Source organism: Mus musculus, chromosome 2 (genome assembly GCF_000001635.26).
Source record: "Mus musculus strain C57BL/6J chromosome 2, GRCm38.p6 C57BL/6J".
Classification (NCBI taxonomy): Eukaryota; Metazoa; Chordata; class Mammalia; order Rodentia; family Muridae; genus Mus; species Mus musculus.
In genome coordinates, this window is record NC_000068.7 from 71,837,203 (window position 1) to 71,858,731 (window position 21,529).

The window sequence follows — 21,529 nt, forward strand, 5'->3', positions numbered from 1 at the left end:
GGGCCACGTGAAATTTGTCTCAAACAAACAACAAACACTCAAAAGACATTTCCTTCCCCCTCGCATGAATGGTAGACTATAAGCTTTCTCCATTTTCTTGAGTTTTTCTTGGAGGCTGACTTCTCCTCCCTGTGTACACTCCTGTGCTTTCTTTCCTCTGATGGGTTTAGCAAGTGCTTAATGAATGCAAGTGATTGAAGTATTGGCCCATGAGAAGCATAGTTAGTAGCCCCATCCAGTGACCCAGTGAAGAATGCATTCCAGAGTCCAGAAGTGAGCTCCTGACAGTCCCGATCCTGGCCTGCCTCCACGGAGCAGCTGGCCACCTCTGCTGCAGGCTGGAGACTTGTGTATAAAAGCTGTGTGAGGCTAAACAACTGGCTTCCGGCTACTGAACACATGTCAGCCAGATCTGTCTGTCATCTACCATTCTATCTATTATCTATCTATCTTTTTAATCTGTTTTTTTCAGACAGACTCACACTGTAACTGAAGGTAGCTTTGAGTTCATGGCAGTCCTGTAAAAGAACGCACCCCTTGTTCCCAAGAACTGAGATTACAGGTGTCTCTTCCTGCTCTCAGTGACTTCTATCTTTAATATATGTGTCTCCTTTGATTACCAGTGCTATAATGCAAATACCAGTTCTGCTGTAGGAGCCTGCTTTCTCAGACAACTTTTCAAATAGCAAGGACTCTCCCCCGCCAAGGTCATGACGCATAGGCTGAAAGAGTCCCGGGGCAGGAACATTGGGGATTTCCAGTTATCTTTAGTATTCTTTGAGTTTCAGATATTCAGCCAGAAACTGATGGGTTCCTAGCTGCTGCAGAAGGTTCTAGCTTGTTCTCGAGCGCCCCCAGGTGGTCCAGTGAGAATTTAAAACACTAACAGCACTGGGAAGAACAATTGGATTAAAAACCCCTCTGGTCACCAGAAGGCCCCCTTCCAGGAGATTCTGAGAGGCGAAGGTTCTGGGGCAAGTGCTGTAAAAGAACTCATCTTCTTTGTAGTTCAGGGGGTGTGAAGATGCACTTTAAGTTAACGTGATTTTGTTCATTCCAACCTAGCAATTTTGGGTATTCTCGAAGCTGAAAAAGAAAGAAGAAAGTCAGGGTTGTCATCGAGAGTTCAGTTTCGAAACCAAGGTTCCGAGCCAAAGTATACTCAGGAGCTGACCCTGAATCGGCAGAAGCAGCGGGCGTGCATGGAGGAGACCCTCTGGCTGCAGGTGAGTGTGTGCCAGGGTCGTCTCCACAGGACTCCGGTGTTCTGTGAGACGCTTAGTTTCTGAACAGCACCGTTCATCTCTGCTCTGCCATCGTTTCGGAGGTCCGTTGGCATTTGGGCACACTGACTGTGTCCCTGCCCCCTTTGCAGGAGAACATCAGAGACAAGCTGCGTCCCATCCCCATCACGGCTTCTGTGGAGATCCAGGAGCCCAGCTCTCGCCGGCGGGTGAACTCACTCCCCGAAGTTCTTCCCATCCTGAATTCAAATGAAGCCAAAACGGTCCAGACAGATGTAAGCTGCTTGGCTTCTCTTTTGCCAGTGTTGGATTTTTTTTTTTACAGGCCACTTCCTGTGGCCACATATGGTGACCTTGTGTATGCTTTTAATCCCAGCACTCGGAGGCAGGGGCAGGAGATCTCTGAGTTCACGGTCAGTGTGATTTCCACAGCAAATTCCAGCTCAATCAGGGTTCCAGATCCTGTCTAAGAAAAAAATAATCAACAGAAATACCACTTATTTCTATATTCATAATTGGCCTCTGAGAAGGTGTTTCTCAAGGTAGCAGTGAAGATAACAACCTAAGATGAAATTTAGGGACCAGAGTTTTATTTTCTTCCTTGTTTTCTTCATTGTTTTTAGCCCCTGGTCCTTACTGAGATTATAGCTAGCCAAACCTTCATTCTCCTGTAGTTGACATACTTTATTTTACCACCGAGAACAACACAGTATGATAAATATATATTATTAAAACCAAAGAATAGCAAAACTTAGCAAAGCAAGGAAAAATTCACAATGAAATACTAAAGTGTCTAATGCAGCTCGGGTCATTGTGGGAAGCAAATGTGCATTCTGTGGCCTGCTGGGCATGGCGTAGGATATGGGATCTGTGTGTTAGGACAGAGCGGAAATGAGCCTAGGAAAGTATGACATCTTGATCTGGCATTATTATTGTTATAATTATTGTTGTTATTATTATCTTTTTGTTTTGCTTTTGAGACAGGTTTTCTCTGCATAGCCCTGGCTGTCCTAGAACTTGCCCTGTAGACCAGGTTGGCCTCCAACTCAGAGACCCACCTTCCTCTTCCTCCCCCTGAGTGCTAGATTAAAGGTGTGCGCCCCCACAGCCTGGCTATTATTATTATTATCATCTTGATTACTGTTTTGGTGCTGGAAATTATTCCCAGGGCCTCCCAGGCACTTACCACGTGCTTTGCTCTGACACTGCACATTAGCTGTCAAAATCCAATCAGTGGATAGAGATATGGCTGAGTCGGCAGAGTGCTTTCCTAGTGTGTACAAAACCTTGACTTCAGTCCCCAGCACCATGTAACAATGGCAAGTGCTCCACGCCTGTAGTGCTGACACTTGGGAGGTCGAGACAGGAGCATCTGACAGGCAAGGCCATCTTTGACTATATAGCAACTTTGAGACCTAACTCACACCCCATCTTCATAAAAACTCAAAACAACAACCACCACCACACACACACACACACACACACACACACAATCCAGCTGTTGCTGAATTACCCCTGGCTGTCCTGGAACTTACTTTGTAGACCAGGCTGGCCTCAAACTCAGAAATCTACCTGTCTCTGCCTCCCAAATGCTGGGATTAAAGGCATGTGCCACCACCACCTGGCTATTACTAATTCTTGTGTACATTCCTAGCTCCTGAGCCAAGTTAAACATAACAGGAAAGGAGACCTTGTTCCTAATTGTATTTTCCTCATCTGTACAATGGGCACAGAATGATAGTCCCTCAGACTGTCCTGAAGGTTAAGTGAGTTAAGCTATGTAAATCACTTTAGGTAGCATAAGGTCGTGATACTGCTATAGATCCCCTGAAAGTAAAGTCGTACTGCCCTATATGAGACCAAGCTAGAATGGAAAGTTAAGTGTCTTGTCTAAAGCCACACAGCTAAGCAGGTGTGAGAGGAGGGCTTGGAACTCAGATTCTCTAGCTTGGTGGGGGCTCATGCTCTGCTGCACCCCACCGCCTTGACCTGGTCAAAGTCACTTTGATAGAGCAGGAGCCAAGTGTTTGTCAAAGGAGGGTAGAAGATCATAGGGAAGTGGACTGACTGTGGAGACCTTTGGGAACTCATCTCTCTGCATTTGGTTCCTTACAGGTCCACTTCTTAAAGGAAGGATGTGGAGACGACAATGTCTGTAACAGCAACCTTAAGCTAGAGTATAAATTTGGTACCCGAGAAGGAAATCAAGACAAATTCTCTTACCTTCCAATGTAAGAGTCACAAGCAGAAGTAACAGACCTCTAGGCTTTGGTTACAGAAGTAACTGAACATGGGTTGAGATTGTCTTTGTCTCTCTTTCTTTCTTTTTTTTTTAATAGTCAAAAAGGCATCCCAGAATTAGTCCTAAAAGATCAGAAAGATATAGCTCTGGAAATAACGGTGACCAACAGCCCTTCGGATCCAAGGAATCCCCGGAAAGATGGCGACGATGCCCATGAAGCCAAACTCATCGCCACGTTTCCAGACACTCTGACATATTCCGCTTACAGAGAACTGAGGGCTTTCCCTGTAAGTGTTTTTGAGAAAGCAGCAGGGAGGGAAAGACCGGTGTCACATAGCACGTGAACAAACCGTGACCCCAAGGCCTTTTCTGCCGTAGGAGAAGCAGCTGAGCTGTGTGGCCAACCAGAATGGCTCCCAAGCCGACTGTGAGCTCGGAAATCCTTTCAAGAGAAATTCCAGTGTAGGTGATGCCTCCCCACTGTCTTACTGTTCTGAATGCCAGTGCTGTGCCCAGAGGCCTGGCCATTGGTAACCGCTCTTCCCATATATTTTTTTCAGGTTACTTTCTATCTGATTTTAAGTACAACCGAGGTCACCTTTGACACCACAGATCTGGATATTAATCTGAAGTTGGAAACGTAAGCGTAACTTCAACCTCTCCATTCTTACTTCAGGAGAACCCGAGAGTCGCTGAATTAGCACTGATCTAACTCATAAAAGAAATGTAATTGTAATGAGAAAACTGACTGTTCAAATAAAACCCCATTGTTTCCCCTTTTCATTTTCAGAACAAGCAATCAGGATAATTTGGCTCCAATTACAGCGAAGGCAAAAGTGGTTATTGAATTGCTTTTATCGGTCTCCGGGTAAGTGTTGTGTTTGGCATAACAAATCAATGTTTGAAAGAACCATTTATAATTCCCACTGAAACGTGTGTTTTTTTAATTTGACAGAGTCGCTAAGCCTTCGCAGGTGTATTTTGGAGGTACAGTTGTTGGTGAGCAAGCTATGAAATCTGAAGATGAAGTAGGAAGTTTAATAGAGTATGAATTTAGGGTAAGGCCAGACACAATGTTTACATGTCATTTTAATCAATGATCAGTCGCAGACATCTTAAGGAACTACTCAGTTGAAAATGTTTGCCTGTTTTTTATTTTTTTAAACATGTATATATTATTATGTATATACTATTATATCTAATTACATTGTAGCTGTCTTCAGATGCACCAGAAGAGGTCATCAGATCTCATTACAGATGGTTGTGAGCCACCATGTGGTTGCTGGGATTTGAACTCAGGACCTTCGGAAGAGCAGTCAGTGCTCTTAACTGCTGAGCCATTTCTCCAGCCCCTGTTTGCCTGTTTTTAACAGTGGAAACCTTATTCTCCCAAGTACAGAATAACTTTTGGGAATTGTAATGTGCATGTAATATAGACAAGAAGTAATACTTAATTATTTTTCCCCCTCAGGGTCTGTAAAACAAAGAAAAAGGCCTAAGTAATTCGTTCTTTGTTAGAAAGTCATCTTCTGATGCCCTTGGCTGAAGGAATACTCTCGTTTACTTCCCTCTCACCAAGCCCAATTTTTTAGTGGTGAAAGTAGACTTGGTATTTGCCAGCAAAGGAGGCAGATGGGTGATAGGCTCAGAGTGGGCAACCACAGTGACTTTGGGTCCAGCTTAACAAACTGGACATGGACTGTGGTGTCTGCCTTATGCCTCGTATGGATTTGGGTCTGCATAGTGCAAATGAGTTCCTAAATGCCGGTGAGCATTGAGCTTAAAGCCTGAAATGGCAAGAGTGGCCGTGGCCCTAAGCCAGCACTCTAAAGAGGCAAGGTCTCCCCAGGAAGGCTGGCTGACCTGAGCGCTATGCAGTCAGGAAGATGGGGATCGGAACTGTGCTCAGTAGTGCAGGTAGGCCACTCTGCCCTCTCACTCTGGGCCTCTGTTGTAGAAAGCTACTCTGACCCCAGCACTGGCTCTGAGCTGTCATGCAGTTCTCCATAACCTTTCCTGTGTGGCTGATGGCAGAGGCAGCTTCATTTTCACAGTAGGGAGGTTTTCCAGAAGCAGGATATGGGTGCCTGGGCCATAGCAGAGGCTTTGCCATCTGCCAGGCAGGGTGCTCACTGAACAATCCACAAACAAGCCCGGGACTTTGCCTGTGCTGACGGGAACATGCCATAACTGCATAAGGTAGTTACTTGTGGATTGAGCAGGCAATCCTTCCTCTTTGACCATTTTCCCCTTCTATTTTTATGACAAAAATCTTCTAATTACTACTGACTATTTCGCAAGCTCTGTTCCTGATCCGTTTGTGGGATTTGTGCTTCCTTGTAGGTTTATGCTGGGAATTTAGCCTATGGGCAATAGGATGTGCTACTTAATTTTGCCATAAAAGGATGATATTATATCGATATACGTTGTTTTCCGACAGGTGATTAACTTAGGCAAGCCTCTTAAAAACCTCGGCACAGCAACCTTGAATATACAGTGGCCCAAGGAGATTAGCAATGGCAAATGGTTGCTTTATTTGATGAAAGTTGAATCCAAAGGTTTGGAGCAGATTGTTTGTGAGCCACACAATGAAATAAACTACCTGAAGCTGAAGGTATGCTGACGGTTTTCCTGCATGCCCCCTCCCCCTCCCCACATCCCCTATCCCCCCCCTCCCCCAGAGTGAGTGGGGTAGGCTCGACTCTGCTCAGGAAGCTGCACTGTGGCGTGCTGACTTTTTCTGTGGGTGTCACAGTTTCCTCATTTATGACTGAGTTAGCCAGTGGGACAGAAGCGGTTTCGCTGATGCATGACTGTTATGGAACATCCACTTGTTGGGGCGAAGGACATTTTCTAAAGTGTTATGACCCAATAAGCTGTGTAAGGAGAACATGCCCCGGGGAGGAAGCAGTGGACATAAGCTGCACAGAGCGTCAGGAAGGCACAGCCAAGGCCTTTGTACTGAGGCAGACGACCTTGAACACTTGCAATCTTATTAATAGTAAGTGTTCATCGAGTCCCTTACTGTGTCACTGCCAGGCCAAGCACTGTGTATATTCTCTTGAGAATTTTGAGATAGTTTTTACTATCTCCCCCTTCCCCACAATGAATGCCCTGAGACATTAAGTACCCTCAAAATGGCACAGCTCTTAAGAGAGAGGTGGATTCTGCATAAGCACCCACCGACTTCGAAGCCTAATCCCTCTACTGCAGCACACTTACATAACTAGCCCAGGTGAGTGAGTTCCAGTGTGGTAGATGGCTGCTCTTTTTCTTTTAAATTCTTAGGGTTTTTGCTGTTGTTTAGTTGGGGTTTTTGTTGTTGTTGTTTTGAGACAAGGTTTCTCTGGGTCGCCCTGGCTGTCCTGGAACTCACCAGGTTGGCCTCAAACTTAGAGATCCCTCTGTCTCTGTCTCCCAAGTGCTGGGATTAAAGACATGAACCACTATGCCTGGCTTGGCTGTTTATTTTTGAGGCAGGTCTTATGTAGCCCAGGCTGGCCTTGAACTTTTGGGGTAACCAGAAATGACCTTGACATCTTGATTCTCCAGCCACTACCTCCCAAGTGCTGGTATTACATCGTGTGCTGCTGCGCCCATACGTGCTAGGCTAGGCTAGGCTAGGCTAGGCTAGGCTCAAACCCAGGGCTTCATGCATTCTAGGCAAGCATCCTGCTAGTTCAGCTACATCTCCAGCCCTCTTATTTTAAATTCCAAAGTGACTGTATAGTCGCAGATTTACAGCTTGCTCCTTGACTCAGCAACACTGAAAAACATACTGGCCTGTTATTTTTATTCTTAAGTATAAGTTGACTATCCCTTTCTAAGCAATCCTAAATGCAAAAATGCTGTAAAGATTGCTCATAGGAGAGACTCACCTTGTATAAGGAAGACATAATGCTAAAAGTTCTTATCTGTCTTAGTCTTCAATGCTCCTCTCTATGTTGATCATACAAAGGGCCTTGTGCTTTCCTGTTGTTCTTCATGGCTTCTTTTCATTATTCCATATGTGCTGACTCTCTCTGATGTGGTGGACATGGGGCTGAATGCTGGGGTAGGGTAGATCTCTGGTTTCTGATCTACTGACTAACAGTTTGATGCTGTGTATTGTGGTTGAGTGGAGAGACAGGAACTGAGGAGGTGTCTTTCTTTCCCCGAGTTTCAGTATCACACTAGGAATAAACTACTTAAATAAATAGAGTCCCCACCGATGAACTTTAAAATGGCCATAATGCTTGCTGGTTTTACCTTTCCTCTGCTTTTGATGGTGGGAAGGAAGATGGGACGCTTAATGGTAGCCTTGGCAGAATTTGGACTCGGTGAGACACTGAGCACACTAGAGGGATTGTTTGGCCTCCGGCCATGCCTGTGAAGGATAATTCTGATAAGGCTTCTTGAGGTGGGAAGACCCACACTGACGATAGATGGCATCAAGCCCTGGCCTGGGATGCTGGACCCAAGAGAAGGGAGAAAGTGAGCTGAGCACAGGCAGTCATTGCTCTCTGCTTCTCGACTGTGGATGCCATGTGACCAGCTGCCTTCAGCTCCTCACCTTCCACTGCCACATGGAACCGTGAGGCAAAGAAGGCCCCTTGTCTTAGTTAGGGTTTTACTGCTGTGGACAAACACCATGACCAAGGCAAGTCTTACAAAGGACAACATTTCATTGGGGCTGGCTTACAGGTTCAGAGGTTCAGTCCATTATTGTCAAAGTGGGAACATGACAGCATCCAGGCAGGCATGGTGCAGGAGGAGCTGAGAGCTCTACATCTTCATCTGAAGGTGATAGAGGAATACTGACTTCCAGGCAGCTAGAACCAGGGTATTAAAACCCACTCCCATGGTGACGCACCTACTCCAACAAGGCCATACCTACTTCAACACCTCCTAATACTGCCACTCCATGGGCTGAGCATATGCAAACCATCACACTCCTCCTGTAAGTTACCTATCTCAGGGTGTTTTATCATAGAACAGGAAAAGAAATATAAGAAGGTGAATACTACTGATGCTATAAATTTGGCTTCATTTTGGAGGTTTATAGAGCAGTGGCAGATTTACATAATGTTTGTCTGTTTTGGCTATCACTTTTAGGAGTCTCACAACTCAAGAAAGAAACGGGAACTTCCTGAAAAACAGATAGATGACAGCAGGAAATTTTCTTTATTTCCTGAAAGAAAATACCAGACTCTCGTGAGTATTTTTCCAGATTGTGAATGTGCTGTGTGTGAACAAGGAATGGCTTCCCAGAACAATGGGTTCTGACCACCGGTCTCCTCTTTAGAACTGCAGCGTCAACGTGAGGTGTGTGAACATCAGGTGCCCACTGCGAGGGCTGGACAGCAAGGCCTCTCTCGTTCTTCGTTCCAGGTTGTGGAACAGCACATTTCTAGAGGTGCGGCTCTGCCTCCTGGGAGAATTTACTACTGCCGGGGACATTTGTCACTTTCCTAACACACCTCTTGTCACCCATAGGAATATTCCAAACTGAACTACTTGGACATTCTCCTGAGGGCTTCCATAGATGTCACCGCTGCTGCTCAGAATATCAAGCTCCCTCACGCGGGCACTCAGGTGAGATCTGGGACCTTAAACTCAGAGATGGCCACTTCTCTACACCGTGGCTACAACCTGTGGTCATCTTCTTTGGTCCTCCTACTCCTCAGGTCCTGTTCCTCCTTAAAGGACAGTTTGAGGTTCTGCCATTTGAAGGTGTATTTTAGTAAAAGTGTTGAAAATAAAAAATGGACCCGAGCCAAGCCTAGTAATGCAGGTGTGTTAATAGCTGAGGCAGGAGGATCACTGATTTAGTCTGTCTGGATTTCAGAGTGAATTCAGGGCTGGCCTGGGCAATTTAGTGGGTCCCTGTTCCAAAATAAAAGTTTAAAAGAGTCAATAGATAGTTCGTGCTTCCTACCACCACCCAAGGCCCTCGGTCCAATCCCAGGTGCTACACACACCCCCAAAAATAGAAGCCTAGAGCAGAGCTGTGGTCAGGATGAGAACCGGGCAGCCACACAATGGAAGAATAGCTTACAGCCAGTAGGTAGTGAAGGCAGCCCATCCCTGAGACTGCAGCCATCCTAAGAATGTCTGTGCTATGTGTGGCCAATGGAGGATCCTAAAAAAGATATTTCTCTGTACATCTGGAATTGAGAAGCCAATCACAGTGGCTCACTTCTACAATCCTAGCACTTAGAAGGCCAAAGCAGGAGGGTTGTTGCAAGTTTGAGGGAGCCTAAGCTATTTAGTGAATCCCAGGTTAAAATAGACCACAGTGAGACCCTACCTCAAAACCCCTGTGAATGAAAGATTGAATGAATCGATCAATCATCAATCAGTCGATCGATCTATTAGTCTAGAATTGACTTTTGTAAAATAAGTCCCTGATGTTTCCTTTGGAACAAGCCTTGGCCATGGAGCAGCCTTTCCAATGACAGACAGAACTGTCCTGTTTCCTTGGACACCTTCAGAAGGAAGATTGTCTCTCCCTTACTGTCCTGTGACCTGTCAGTGGGGCTGAGAACGGGTCTCAGTTCTCAGTTCTAGAAGGTTACCACCCAAGGGCCTGATGTCAAGTCTGGTTGCCTATTCACAAAGGAAAATCCTTGTCTTGGGCATGTTATTTTATCCAGCCTCCTTGTAGAGATGGAGTCTCTGTATGATCCTACTTTCTTTCTAGCCTTTTGTCTAGAACCCATCTCTTTTGAAAATGGAGACATATTTTTTATTGCTGGTCTTCTACTACCTCCTATTTTCTGTGATTTTTGGGCTACAATAGCTCAGGACCCATGCTGGCACTTCCTTGTATATCCGAAGGTGCAGTGTTTAAGCCTGAATATTAGACCTTACTTTGAGCCTCAGGATGCCCTCTTCCTCGATCCCCTGACTTGTTTTGGGTTACACTTTTGTCCTCATCTCAGGGCTCGCTTCCTTTCTAGTCTGAAGATCATTTTCTCTGTTAATAACCACAAACTAGATTGTGTAATTCAGTCTTTTTAAAACCTAATCCTGCTTTAAAAAGAAAGAAAGAAAACTAGAAATCTGTTTATTAATTGCCCAATTTCAAGAGTTTAAGTATTTGCCACTCATAAGACACTTTTAAGTTTAGACAGTGTCATAAGAAGTGAAATCAGAAACCACACAATTGAGCCAGGTAAGATGATTGTATTTTGACATCAGTTTAATTAAATGCACATGCAAACAAGCACCTGTTAAAACACATGGGTGTCTTCCCTGTACTACGGTGCCAGAAGTGAAACTGAATAAAAGTGTTGAGGATTTCAATGTAATCCAAGAAAGAAGGGGCCGTGTATGTGTGTACACGTGTCTCCATTCTATTCCTAAGAATCATGTAGGGACTATCCAAGTTTCTTGGCTGCTGAAGACAGAAGAAATTGTAATAGAAATGAGTGCCCCATTCTTCCTGGCAGTGAGATTTTCATTCCAGGGGTTTCAAATTCAGAGAACTTGAGATACGTGTGCGTTTAGAAGATGGGCTTATATGCGCATAGAGGTGGATGGTAAATTTGATACTAAGTTTTATAAAAGTTGTGACAGCCCCTTTGCCAGATGACTTATACTGTTGTTCGGTCAGAGTGGGCTTTATAATGTAAATTGGGGCAGGTGTTTTGGCAGTTAACAAGCTGATGTGGCCTCTGTACTGGTTATTGGTGATAAAATTGGATACACCAGTAGAGTGTGTGAGCCCTTTCTGCTCTTGGCACATGGTAAATGATGTCACCTATGGAAAGCCACCCCCATGGAAACTCACAAAGTTTAATGAGTCCAAAGGGAAAAGTTACTTACTAGGAATTATAAAGCCTTATAGATGTTTCTTTTGTGTTGTTACAAATCCCTAAGACATTTTAGGACTGGAGCTAAACATTTTTGATGGGTGTTTGCCATTAATCAAATGCTTAGAATGTCTCATTGCTACAGCTGGAGTCTGAGTTACACCTGGAGAAACCTACCTTGTCCACACATACTGGCATGGTAAAAAGTCATTTTAGGAAATTAAAATGAGGATCTTTAGTTTGATAGCCTAAGGAAAAAAAAGTTTAATGGCTCCTCTTTGTTACAAAGCTTGTCCCCTGTTTCACAGTGTCTTTGGAATCTGAGGTTTGTAGAATAATTGCACCCAAACTTACCCGTTCCTTTCCACGGCTGAAAATTGACTAAACGTCTGATCCTTCTCAAAAGGATGTTGGCTGAAGGCTGGAGGTGGAGCTTGGAGGTAGTGTTTACTACACATGTGCAAAGCTTGACTCCAGTACAGCAAGATTTAAACACAACAACAGAACAAAACCAAGTAATTGTGGTGAAACACAGTTAGCTGCTGATAGCTGTTCAGACGCAAAAGGGAGTGGTGGGTACGTCATTGTATAGTTTTCTCTGCTTTTCTTTAAAACACACACACACACACACACACACACACACACACACTTACTTTAAGACTTACATTAGAAATACAACCCAGGCCTTTCCAGTTCTGGATAAGATTTTCAGGGAAAGCCCATTGAAGCAATATTCTGTGGTTATGAGAAATGGCTGACAAAGGAAGCGACTTGTCTGTCCTCCCGCTTTTTCATTCAGAACATGTATAGGAGCAGAACTGAGCCGAACTGAAGCCATCGGTACCTGATGTGAGCTGGCACCGGGTTTATAGTGGTGTCTCTTTTGTGCCCTGCAGGTTCGAGTGACGGTGTTTCCCTCAAAGACTGTAGCTCAGTATTCAGGAGTAGCTTGGTGGATCATCCTCCTGGCTGTTCTTGCCGGGATTCTGATGCTGGCTCTATTAGTGTTTTTACTGTGGAAGGTAAGTTGTGTCTGTCTCTTGAGTTTGGGATGTAAACTTCATGTCTTTATAGATGAGGATTCACACTGACACATTTGTAGTTCCTTCTTTCATTATTTCTTTTTCCCAACATTATATATATATATGTATATATGTGTGTGTGTGTGTGTGTATATATATGTATGTATGTATGTATGTATGTATGTATTTAATGTATGTAAGTACGCTGCTATCTTCAGACACACCCGAAGAGGGCATCAGATCCCTTCACAGATGGTTGTGCACCATCATGTGGTTGCTGGGAATTGAACTCAGGACCTCTGGAAAAGCAGTCAATGCTCTTAAACACTGAGACATCTCTCTAGCCCCTTTTCCCAACATTTTATCATAAAATTATGGTAAATCTGCGAGACTTTTTATAAGGAATACCCATATATCTTAACAATTTATATTTAAAGATTACTCATATGTAAAAAGTTTCTAAAAATAAGTTTAATATCTCATATATAATTCAGCTTGTTTGGTAAATGACAATTTGAATTTTGCTACTTTATTTAGCATTCTCTGTGCCTGCAATCAAACCCTAAATCTAAGCCAACTTGACAGATAACAGTTGGATCTGAACATAAATTCCTGCTAATTTCCCCTTCTGTAAAGAAGCCTTCACGTCAGCCGCTGGGGATCATCAGCCTTACATCTAACTTAGGAGTAGGGAAACATGGCAGAAAGAGTACTCCATCTCACGGTTTCTCAGCCTGTAACAAGCATGGCAAACACTCGGGCTCAGTGTGATGGTCCTCATTAGACTCTAATCTTCTGACCGCACAAGGTGTGAGCGTCTCGCCCTGCTTCCTACCCATAAAGACTCATGCCATCAAAAGACTATGTAGGAGATAGTTATGAGTGTTTGTCAACAGATTACAACCTCTATAGATCTCATGTGAGTCTCAGGGAGTAATGGAGGTCCACCGTCCTTATGGGTGATTCCAGATTACAGAAATCTCTGGAAACTGGCACCTTGATGACTGACTTGGTAGAACCTGATATGATGTGAGGAGATAATATTTACAGTCTCACTCTTTGGTTTCATGAGTTGCATCGCAGAAACACTAGCCTTCTTATTACAATGCCATTGTGTGTGGAGTGCTTCCCAATGTGTTTATTCTAGAAGGCTTGTTGGTGGGAAGTAAGAATGCGCTAGGGTCAAACCACACTTTTCCTTCCATTGTGTCCGAGTATGACAGACGAAGGATACTCTGACTTGCCAGGTTTGAGTGAGTCTCCCCCCGACCCCCACCATTCTTCCAAACAACTTCCTTTTGCCAGGCTGAGATAATCTTGAGACTTGGTATCTGTCCATACCAGTAGCCTTCCTGATACACAGATTTTTTTTTTTAATGTTTTACTCCACTATATCTCAAGCAGTAGGTGTATCTGGCAAATACAGCCAATGAGTATTAGAGCTCTTGGTATAATTATTTGATGTTAAAAATTAATTTGGAGTTTTGATACCTGAAGATGTTCTTATATTCTCTGGAAGAGGCCACAAGGCCAGTCTTTTCCCAGAGCAGATTTTATTGGCGCTTGAATCCTTATGTAGTCATGACAGTAGATGCAGAGTTACAATTCCTGAGAGGTATATAATTTTGGGCAAATAATTTTCATCCCCCTGGATCTCAGCTGTTTAATAATTGGGTCAGACTAAATGATTTCATTGGGTTCTTTGCGTTCTAATTTCCAGAAATTAGATTCTAAAATGATCAGATACCTTCCTCAACCTCCATATGGAAATAGTCTTATTACTTCCTATTCTTCTTTATAAAAAAAAATTCATATTTAAACCAAGGAATTTAAGGATCAGAAAGGATTCTGGGGTTCTGGGATGTAGCTTATCAGTAAAGCAGCTTTATACTGTGTGCTAGGCTCTGACTTCATTCCCCAGCATTGTGGAGGGAAGGATAGGAAAGGATGATAGGTGGGCTATAATAATGTTCAGCAGTCTGTAAACTGAGCTTGTCCATCTACAGCAGTGTCAGTGGCTCCTGGAGAGCTCACTTTACCTAGAGGAACCCTGGTTTTATCTGTTTCATAAATACTGCCTCTTGTACAGGAGTCCTTATAGAAGTAAAAGACAAAAGTCCTCAGGGATCTTAGGACTATTCATTTTGCTGGGCACTGGTCCCTTTAATCCCTGCACTCGGGAAACAGGCAATTGGATATTTGAGTTCAAGGCTAGCTGGTCTACAGAGTGAGTTCCAGGGCAGCCAGGGCTATTCAGAGAAACCCTGTCAAAAACAAAACAAAAGACTGTTCGTTTTGGTTAACTTTTCTTCCTGCCCTATTTACTAGTTCCTGTGACTGCAACTTGGCTGTATTTACTGTGTATTACCCTGACAGCCACAGCCACAAGTACACATGAGATAGGCTAATCCAGTGCATCCCAGTGCAATGATCTATAATATGGAAATGTCCTGGAGTGGCATCATCCCCTGATTCCCTGGAGTCACCTTTGGCTGGTACAGTAGAAAAGTTGCATTTTCAATTTAAATTTGTCTAAACTTGAATAACCATGTACAGTTGGTAGCTCCCACCTTGCAAGAGGCAGATGTAGTGTGTGTCCCCCCCCCCCCCACCCCTTTATGAGTTGCTAGACTAGGAGGCACAATTTCTTCAGGAGATTTATTTGACTGTATTAGTTTGGGTTTAACTGCTGTGAAAAGACACCATGACCAAGGCAACTCTCATAAAAACAACATTTCATTGGGGCTGGCTTACAGGTTCAGAGGTTCAGTCCAGTATCATCAAGGCGAGAGCATGGCAGCATCCAGGCAGGCCTGGTGCAGGAGGAGCTGAGAATTGTACATCTCGTTCTGAAGGTGTAAAGGGCTGCAATCTACGTGCCGCCACTAGATGGTGCTAAACCTCATTGTGCGCAGCTGCGAGAGCACAGCCAGCCAAAGTCACCAGTCCATCTCCGAGGCTTTTGCCCAACCCCTGGGGGCTTTAACCTATCCCCAGGGTGCATGAGGATCATGGGTGTTGCTACCAGTCCTAGTTTAGACACGTCACCAAAAGTATTTAAGCCACACACTTTCTGAGCTTTCTTTGTCTACCTCAATATGATATAGAAGTAAAAGTTAACCGTGGAAGAATCTGGTGTGTCCTGTGTTTATTTCCCGCGGGACGGGGATAAGCTCGGGATATGAAGGCCTCTAAGAGAAGACTGACTTCCAAGCAGCTAGGACTAGGATATTAAAACCCACACCCACAGTGACACACCTACTCTGACAAGGCCATGCCTCCTAATAGTGCCACTCCCTGGGCCAAGTATATTCAAACCACCACACCAAGTTTTATTTCAAATGGTAGCTCCCACAGCCTGTGAACCAGATAGAAGTAAATAGGGAACGGTTTTTGTTGTTGACTCAAGAAAATAAGAACAGAAAGTAGAATTGCACTTTTGTGCTCCTTTAGAGTGACCTAAACTGAGGAGCCTGGGTTCCTCCCGTTTAAGGGTTGCACAGGTGGTTCAGAATCCAGGGAAACCAACAGCAATTACTCCTCCATTGGAATTTATTCTGTGATTCACACTACCAATTGGTCCAGAGGTACCCAGCTGAGAGTATTGGTCCATAAAATTTACTGCAGAAGCAGATAAACACACTATACTCATGTTTTATTTTGACTTGTACTGAGTTTTACAGACTTTATTTCCCATCATTTGTCTCAGTAGACCTCAGAAGGGACTGTTTTTGACTTTTCTAAAGAGTCCATTCTGCAAGGGAAAAAAAAAAAATCACTTGAAGTTCCCGTCCAATGTGCGTGTTTTCCTTTTAGGATGACCCTAAGATTTCTGCTACAAATAGAAAAGTCAACTAGTCAGTGCGTGTCATCTTTATGTAGAGACACTGAGTGACAGACTCTGTTAAATGCTGGCACAGGGTGACGGCACAGTGACTGCTCGCTTAAGTTAAAGTCTGAGGTGTTCTGTTTTTTAGCTCTCAAACACGAAACTGTAAAATTGACTAAATACCTTGCTTCCTTGTAGTGTGGCTTCTTCAAGAGAAATAAGAAAGATCATTACGATGCCACCTATCACAAGGCTGAGATCCATACTCAGCCGTCTGATAAAGAGAGGCTTACTTCCGATGCATAGTATTGATCTACTTCCATAATTGGTAATTGATCAATGTTTTTCATCGCTAGCTTTGGGACCTGCTGTGGTTGTGGTGGCTAACTTAAGAGCGACAGCTTGCTGTGTCTGTCCCATTAACAGTTGTTTCCAAGTGGCTTGCCTTGCTTGGATTTATTTATTTTTGTTATTTCACTTGATAGCTCAGTTGTTGTTGTTGTTGTTGTTGATGATGATGTTGTTTGTTGTTGCACAAAGAATCTTCTGTTGCAGGTGAGTTATTTTGTGTTCTTGTTAAACAACACCACAGCAATGAAGGCAGCCACACTGGTTTGTCTGATTAGGTTTTAAGAGCTCCGTAGCTGCCCTTTGCCATGTGTTTTTGTATCGTGTCCCACTCGGAATTTCAAAAGTGCATGAGAAATCGGCCCAGATTTCTTGTTCGTTTTGGAATTCCCTGGGGGCAGGAGCTTTTGTCGACTGCCTGCTTAACCTGTTGCATGTGGGAGAGTTTGTGTATCTCCTGGGAGGAGGCTCTCTTGTCCTTGTCTCCATGGTTGTCCTTGTTCTAGAGCGATGGCCAGGCTTGGGGCGCTTCTTACTGCCGCTTGGACGTGGTCCTGTGCTAGCTAAGCATGCGCCCTCCTTTTCCCTCCTTTCTCTCCTGGGCCAAAGCCATTACAACAAAGAATCCTTGTCAGCACGTGGGCTTCTTGAATACTTCAGGACATGGTCCTTTCCCCAAGTAACCACCAGCGTGCAAAAAATTCTAGCACCCAAGTACTGGGGTGGTTTCTACTTCAAGATGTTGTAATGGAGTTTGACCAGGTTTCGTGTTCTTAGCCCCTTTCTTCCACCTTGGCTCTCAGCTGATTTTAAGTTCGTATTTCTCTCCTATGATTTATAAACCCATGGAAACAGGAACTATTGTCAATTCCCTTTTCTTTCCCATGGGCAAGAGGGATTTCAGTTACTGCTACAGTTCCTTTCCAAGGTATTGACCCAGTGATCCCAACATGGCCATTTTGATTGTACATTTCAACTGCATTTTCTTCTGTTTTTAAATGGGGCAGACAGAAATCATATTTTATAATAAGTATATTGGCTTTTTCTGCACAGAATTACAAATGAGACCATAGAGAAATGGCCTATACCAAACTCCAGGCTCATTTGGGATTGGGATTTTTGCCTTGCCTTGTGGCAATTTTATAACACAACATTCTTCAATATAATTATTCTATTCCTGTTGCCGTCACAAAATAAGGACATTAAATGATCATTCTACATAGATCCCTCTTCTGAACTGCATTTTTAAATTTGAAAAGACTCCTTTGAAAAGAAAAAAAAACATGTAAATTCTTATTTATAACTTCTAAAAATCTGGTTCAAAAATCTTAGGCATATTTTTTAAGTGAACTTTTGTTTAGATCAAAATTTTTTAAGTAAATAAAGTTTAATAATTTGGCTTCTTTACTTACCCCTCCCCTCCACAAGCCCCCTCCCCCTTTCTTTCTTTCCTTCCTGTTTTTAAAGGAAGAGGAGAAATTGGGGAATGCTCCAAAATTCAGTGTAGTGATGCTGCCCGTGAGTCCTGTGAGGCTCCTGACTGACTGGTGTTCTTATGCAACAAATTACTTTGTAACTCATTAACAAAACAGCGTAATTGGAAGCACCCCACCGAGTCTCCCCAATGACTATTGATAGAGGATTGATTGGAGGATGAGAGGCCCAGGGGGGAGAGAATCATGTTAGAGGAACATGGCGCACCAAACAGCGTTTGTAAAATTACCTGTGATCTGATTCACAGCTTATTAATGGGTGAGAAATAGTGATTTTTTTTCTTTATACCCTTAGAGAAATCCTCTTAAGCTGGCCATGGTATGCACACGCCTATTATCCAGCACTAGGGAGCTTCAGACCAGATGATGTTGAGTTTGAGGCAAACCTTGGCTACAAAGCAAGCTCCAGTTCCCTACACACAAATACAAGATGTTTTATAATGAAATAGCTGAGGCTATAAAAAGTAAAGAAGGTGGACACTGACTTTTCTGTGGGGCCCACATCCGTTCTCCCTGCTTACCCCACTGCCTACTTTTTCTTAAAAGGAATCAGTGCCTTTTCCGAGCACTCCAGAGGGAGACCTAGCTGCACTGAGTGCTTACAAGTTCTGGTGTATGCACCAGGTCTTCAGATTAACTAACTTCCATCTTGTTTTTCTGTCCCCCACCCCTTCCAGTGTGGATTCTTTAAGCGCTCTAGGTACGATGACAGCATTCCCCGATACCATGCGGTGCGGATCCGGAAAGAAGAGCGAGAGATCAAAGATGAGAAACACATGGATAACCTCGAAAAAAAACAGTGGATCACCAAGTGGAATGAAAACGAAAGTTACTCATAGAGAGGAGGGCACAGGAAAGAACACCTCACACTACCCAAAGCCCCCCCTTATTTTTTCCAGCTCAGAAATTCAGGTGGCTTCAAAGCCTGCTCAGCTCCCCCATATATGATTTCAGACTGACGACACCCAGTATGGACCTACAGTTTCAACTGTGGATATTGTTACACCTAAGGCTCCTGTTTTGCACAGCCAAATTTAAGACTGGTAGAGTGGATTTTTCTTTAACTGCCTTAATTTAACTTTCCGGATTGCCTTTGTTTTTGACGTGGCTGACTTCCACACGCTGGGGCAGGGCCTGCCCATCTGCACTGCTGGGATGCTCTCCCCCAGGTCACCTGTGCTAACAGAGTGGCTATCCCAGCCTGCTCCCACAAGCATTCTTCTCATAAGATTGACCTTGGCTCAAGACTGCCAATGGATAGCTGTGCCTCTGGTGAAAGTTCTGTCTTAAATGTGCAATAGAAGGTGATGTTACCCTTTGGCCTTCTTTCTCCATCTCCTAGAAGTGAGGACCCTTGCTGACGCCAAATGCACACAGGTTCCCGTCTCCCTTGTCACTAAAGCACAGGGTCGACAGACTTGAATGCTAGTTACATTTGTTTGTATATGATATTTATTTTTTTCTTCAAGCCATCTTGCTGTTGACTAATAGGCCAAAGATGCTTCTGGGTGGTTTAAGCAATGAGAATGAGAACCTGGGAGGTCTTGTTGTTGTTGTTGTTCTGACCTTACTTATTTACTGCAAAAAAAAAAAAAGATCTTTATAAACATGCAAGGGTCATTTTAATAACTTAAACTCACCTGTACATGATACCGTAATTGCCTTTCTGGCAGGCCTTCCACCAACCCAGAAAGTTTGACAAAGGGGGTTAACTGTAGGACATTTCGTCCTTCCCCGGCAGTGGATGTACTGTTTTGAGCCCTGTGTGGAACTTCTGAACTTCGTGCTGTAACTTTCAGAACTCTTAGACATGGGTGTGCTCACTGAACTCTAGGGTCTGTGTGCTAGATGCTGCCAACGCTGTATTCAGGACCTGAAGTGAGTACCCGTGTGGATCCAGACCAATCCAGTGTGAGACTACTGAAGAACATCTGTTGCCAGAACGGCCACACCAAACAGATGGAGTGCCCCAGCACTTAGCTTCTTAAATAACATCGGAACCATTCAGCCAGCGAGTCTGTGTTTGCTTTTTGTTCAAATTGTTCGCCGAATCTAAATTCCTCCAAAGGACTTGTGACTACTCTTAGCTCATTGCTAAAGTGCTTGCTTACCGTGCCTCGGCCCGCCTTGGTTGGTTGTAAAAATGGTAGGAGGGGGAAAACAATTATTTTATATATATGTTCAACAGAGATTGAATATATTATCAAATCTTTTTTTAATTGTGCTTTAAAATAATTTATATGGAGAGCAACAACAGCAAACAGGTGCCAACAGCAAACAGGTGCTAATTTGTTTGGATATTAGTTATATAAGCAGTTCTCTATCTTAAGACTGGGTCTCAAGTAACCCAGGCTGGCCTTGAACTCCTTAGGTAACTTGGGATAGTTTTGAACTTCCGATTCCCCTGCCTCCCCACCCCAGGGCTGTGATTGCAGGTGTGCGCTTGGGACTGACCCCAGGCTTTGTCGGTGCTAGGGCAGCACTCTGCGACTGAATTAGGTCCCAGCCACTTCTCTGTCTTTTAAAAGAACAAAACATTGCTAAATGTGCCATTGTTGCTTTGAGTTTTAATTCTTTTTTTTTCTTTCTTTCATAAAACATTACAGTCTTAAGATATTAAAGACCTTTATTCTGGTTCTATTTCTGTCTTTTCACTCAAAACTGGTTTTACAAATGATGCCTTGTTTACAGAAAGCTCTCTACCACAGGGCCTAGTCATGTGTAAAGTCTCAGTTTCTCTCTGGAGTATCTTGGAGCCTAGCACACTGGCTTTAAAGGACACAGCTAAGAAGCTGATACCTTGACAGTGTTTGTAGACCTTTGTTATAAAAATGAATGTCCTGGAAAGGGTTGGGAGGGAGTTCAACAACAAAGAAACAAGAATGTCATGTTTAAATTTAATAGTTGTCTAAAATGTCATCTCAAGTCAAGTCACTGGTCTGTTTGCATTTGATAGGTTTTTATACTAACTAGCATTATAAGATTATTTCAATTAGAAAATACCTGTGGATATTTGTATAAAAGTGTGAAATAAATTTTTTACAAAAGTGCTCATCGCTTGTTAACACAGCATCATGTATGTGAAAGCAAACTCTAAGATTATAAATGACAACCTGAGTTGCCTTTCTTTGTATTTCATCAAGCCAAAGTAAAGCTTTCAATATTTGTTTAGTGTCCCATATAATTTCAGAACAGCTAAAGATACCTAAAGTGTGATACAATATAAATGTGATTGAAGGTTTGTAATTTTATTTATTTTAGTGTGTACGCTTTTATGTGTGCATGTGTGCCCCCAGAGTGCATGCTGAGGTCAGAGAACAGCTTTTGGGAGTTCTCTCTCTCTCTCTCTCTTTCTCTCTCTCTCTCTCTCTCTCTCTCTCTCTCTCTCTCTCTCTCTCTCTCTCAGATTCTCTCTCTCTCTCTCAGATTTATTTCATGCATGTGGGTACAGTGTCGCTGTCTTCAGACAACCCAGGAGAGGGCATCAGACTCCATTACAGATGGTTGTGAGCCACCATGTGGTTGCTGGGAATTGAACTCAGAACGCCTGGAAGA

General features: G+C 43.5%; 1 protein-coding gene across 5 annotated transcripts in view; it reads left to right on the top strand.

Annotated features, from left to right (window-relative positions):
* Nucleotides 1-21,225, top strand: part of Itga6 (integrin alpha 6) — a 71,542-nt gene extending 50,317 nt beyond the window's left edge. For 2 of the 5 annotated variants that reach the window (XM_011239309.2, XM_011239308.1), the window contains 14 exons: nucleotides 1,066-1,226; nucleotides 1,376-1,519; nucleotides 3,360-3,475; nucleotides 3,584-3,773; nucleotides 3,865-3,948; nucleotides 4,047-4,126; nucleotides 4,277-4,354; nucleotides 4,442-4,544; nucleotides 5,927-6,100; nucleotides 8,581-8,679; nucleotides 8,771-8,881; nucleotides 8,962-9,060; nucleotides 12,179-12,304; nucleotides 18,652-21,141. In XM_011239309.2, coding sequence (XP_011237611.1) covers nucleotides 1,066-1,226; nucleotides 1,376-1,519; nucleotides 3,360-3,475; nucleotides 3,584-3,773; nucleotides 3,865-3,948; nucleotides 4,047-4,126; nucleotides 4,277-4,354; nucleotides 4,442-4,544; nucleotides 5,927-6,100; nucleotides 8,581-8,679; nucleotides 8,771-8,881; nucleotides 8,962-9,060; nucleotides 12,179-12,304; nucleotides 18,652-18,813 — 1,727 coding nt within the window. In that variant the 3' untranslated portion in view covers nucleotides 18,814-21,141. Of the gene's footprint in view, nucleotides 1-1,065; nucleotides 1,227-1,375; nucleotides 1,520-3,359; nucleotides 3,476-3,583; nucleotides 3,774-3,864; nucleotides 3,949-4,046; nucleotides 4,127-4,276; nucleotides 4,355-4,441; nucleotides 4,545-5,926; nucleotides 6,101-8,580; nucleotides 8,680-8,770; nucleotides 8,882-8,961; nucleotides 9,061-12,178; nucleotides 12,305-16,331; nucleotides 16,462-18,651 lie in introns of all 5 variants that reach the window. The other 3 variants (XM_017315707.1, NM_008397.4, NM_001277970.1) reach the window with 3 other exon arrangements.
* Nucleotides 21,226-21,529: the final 304 nt, after the last annotated feature.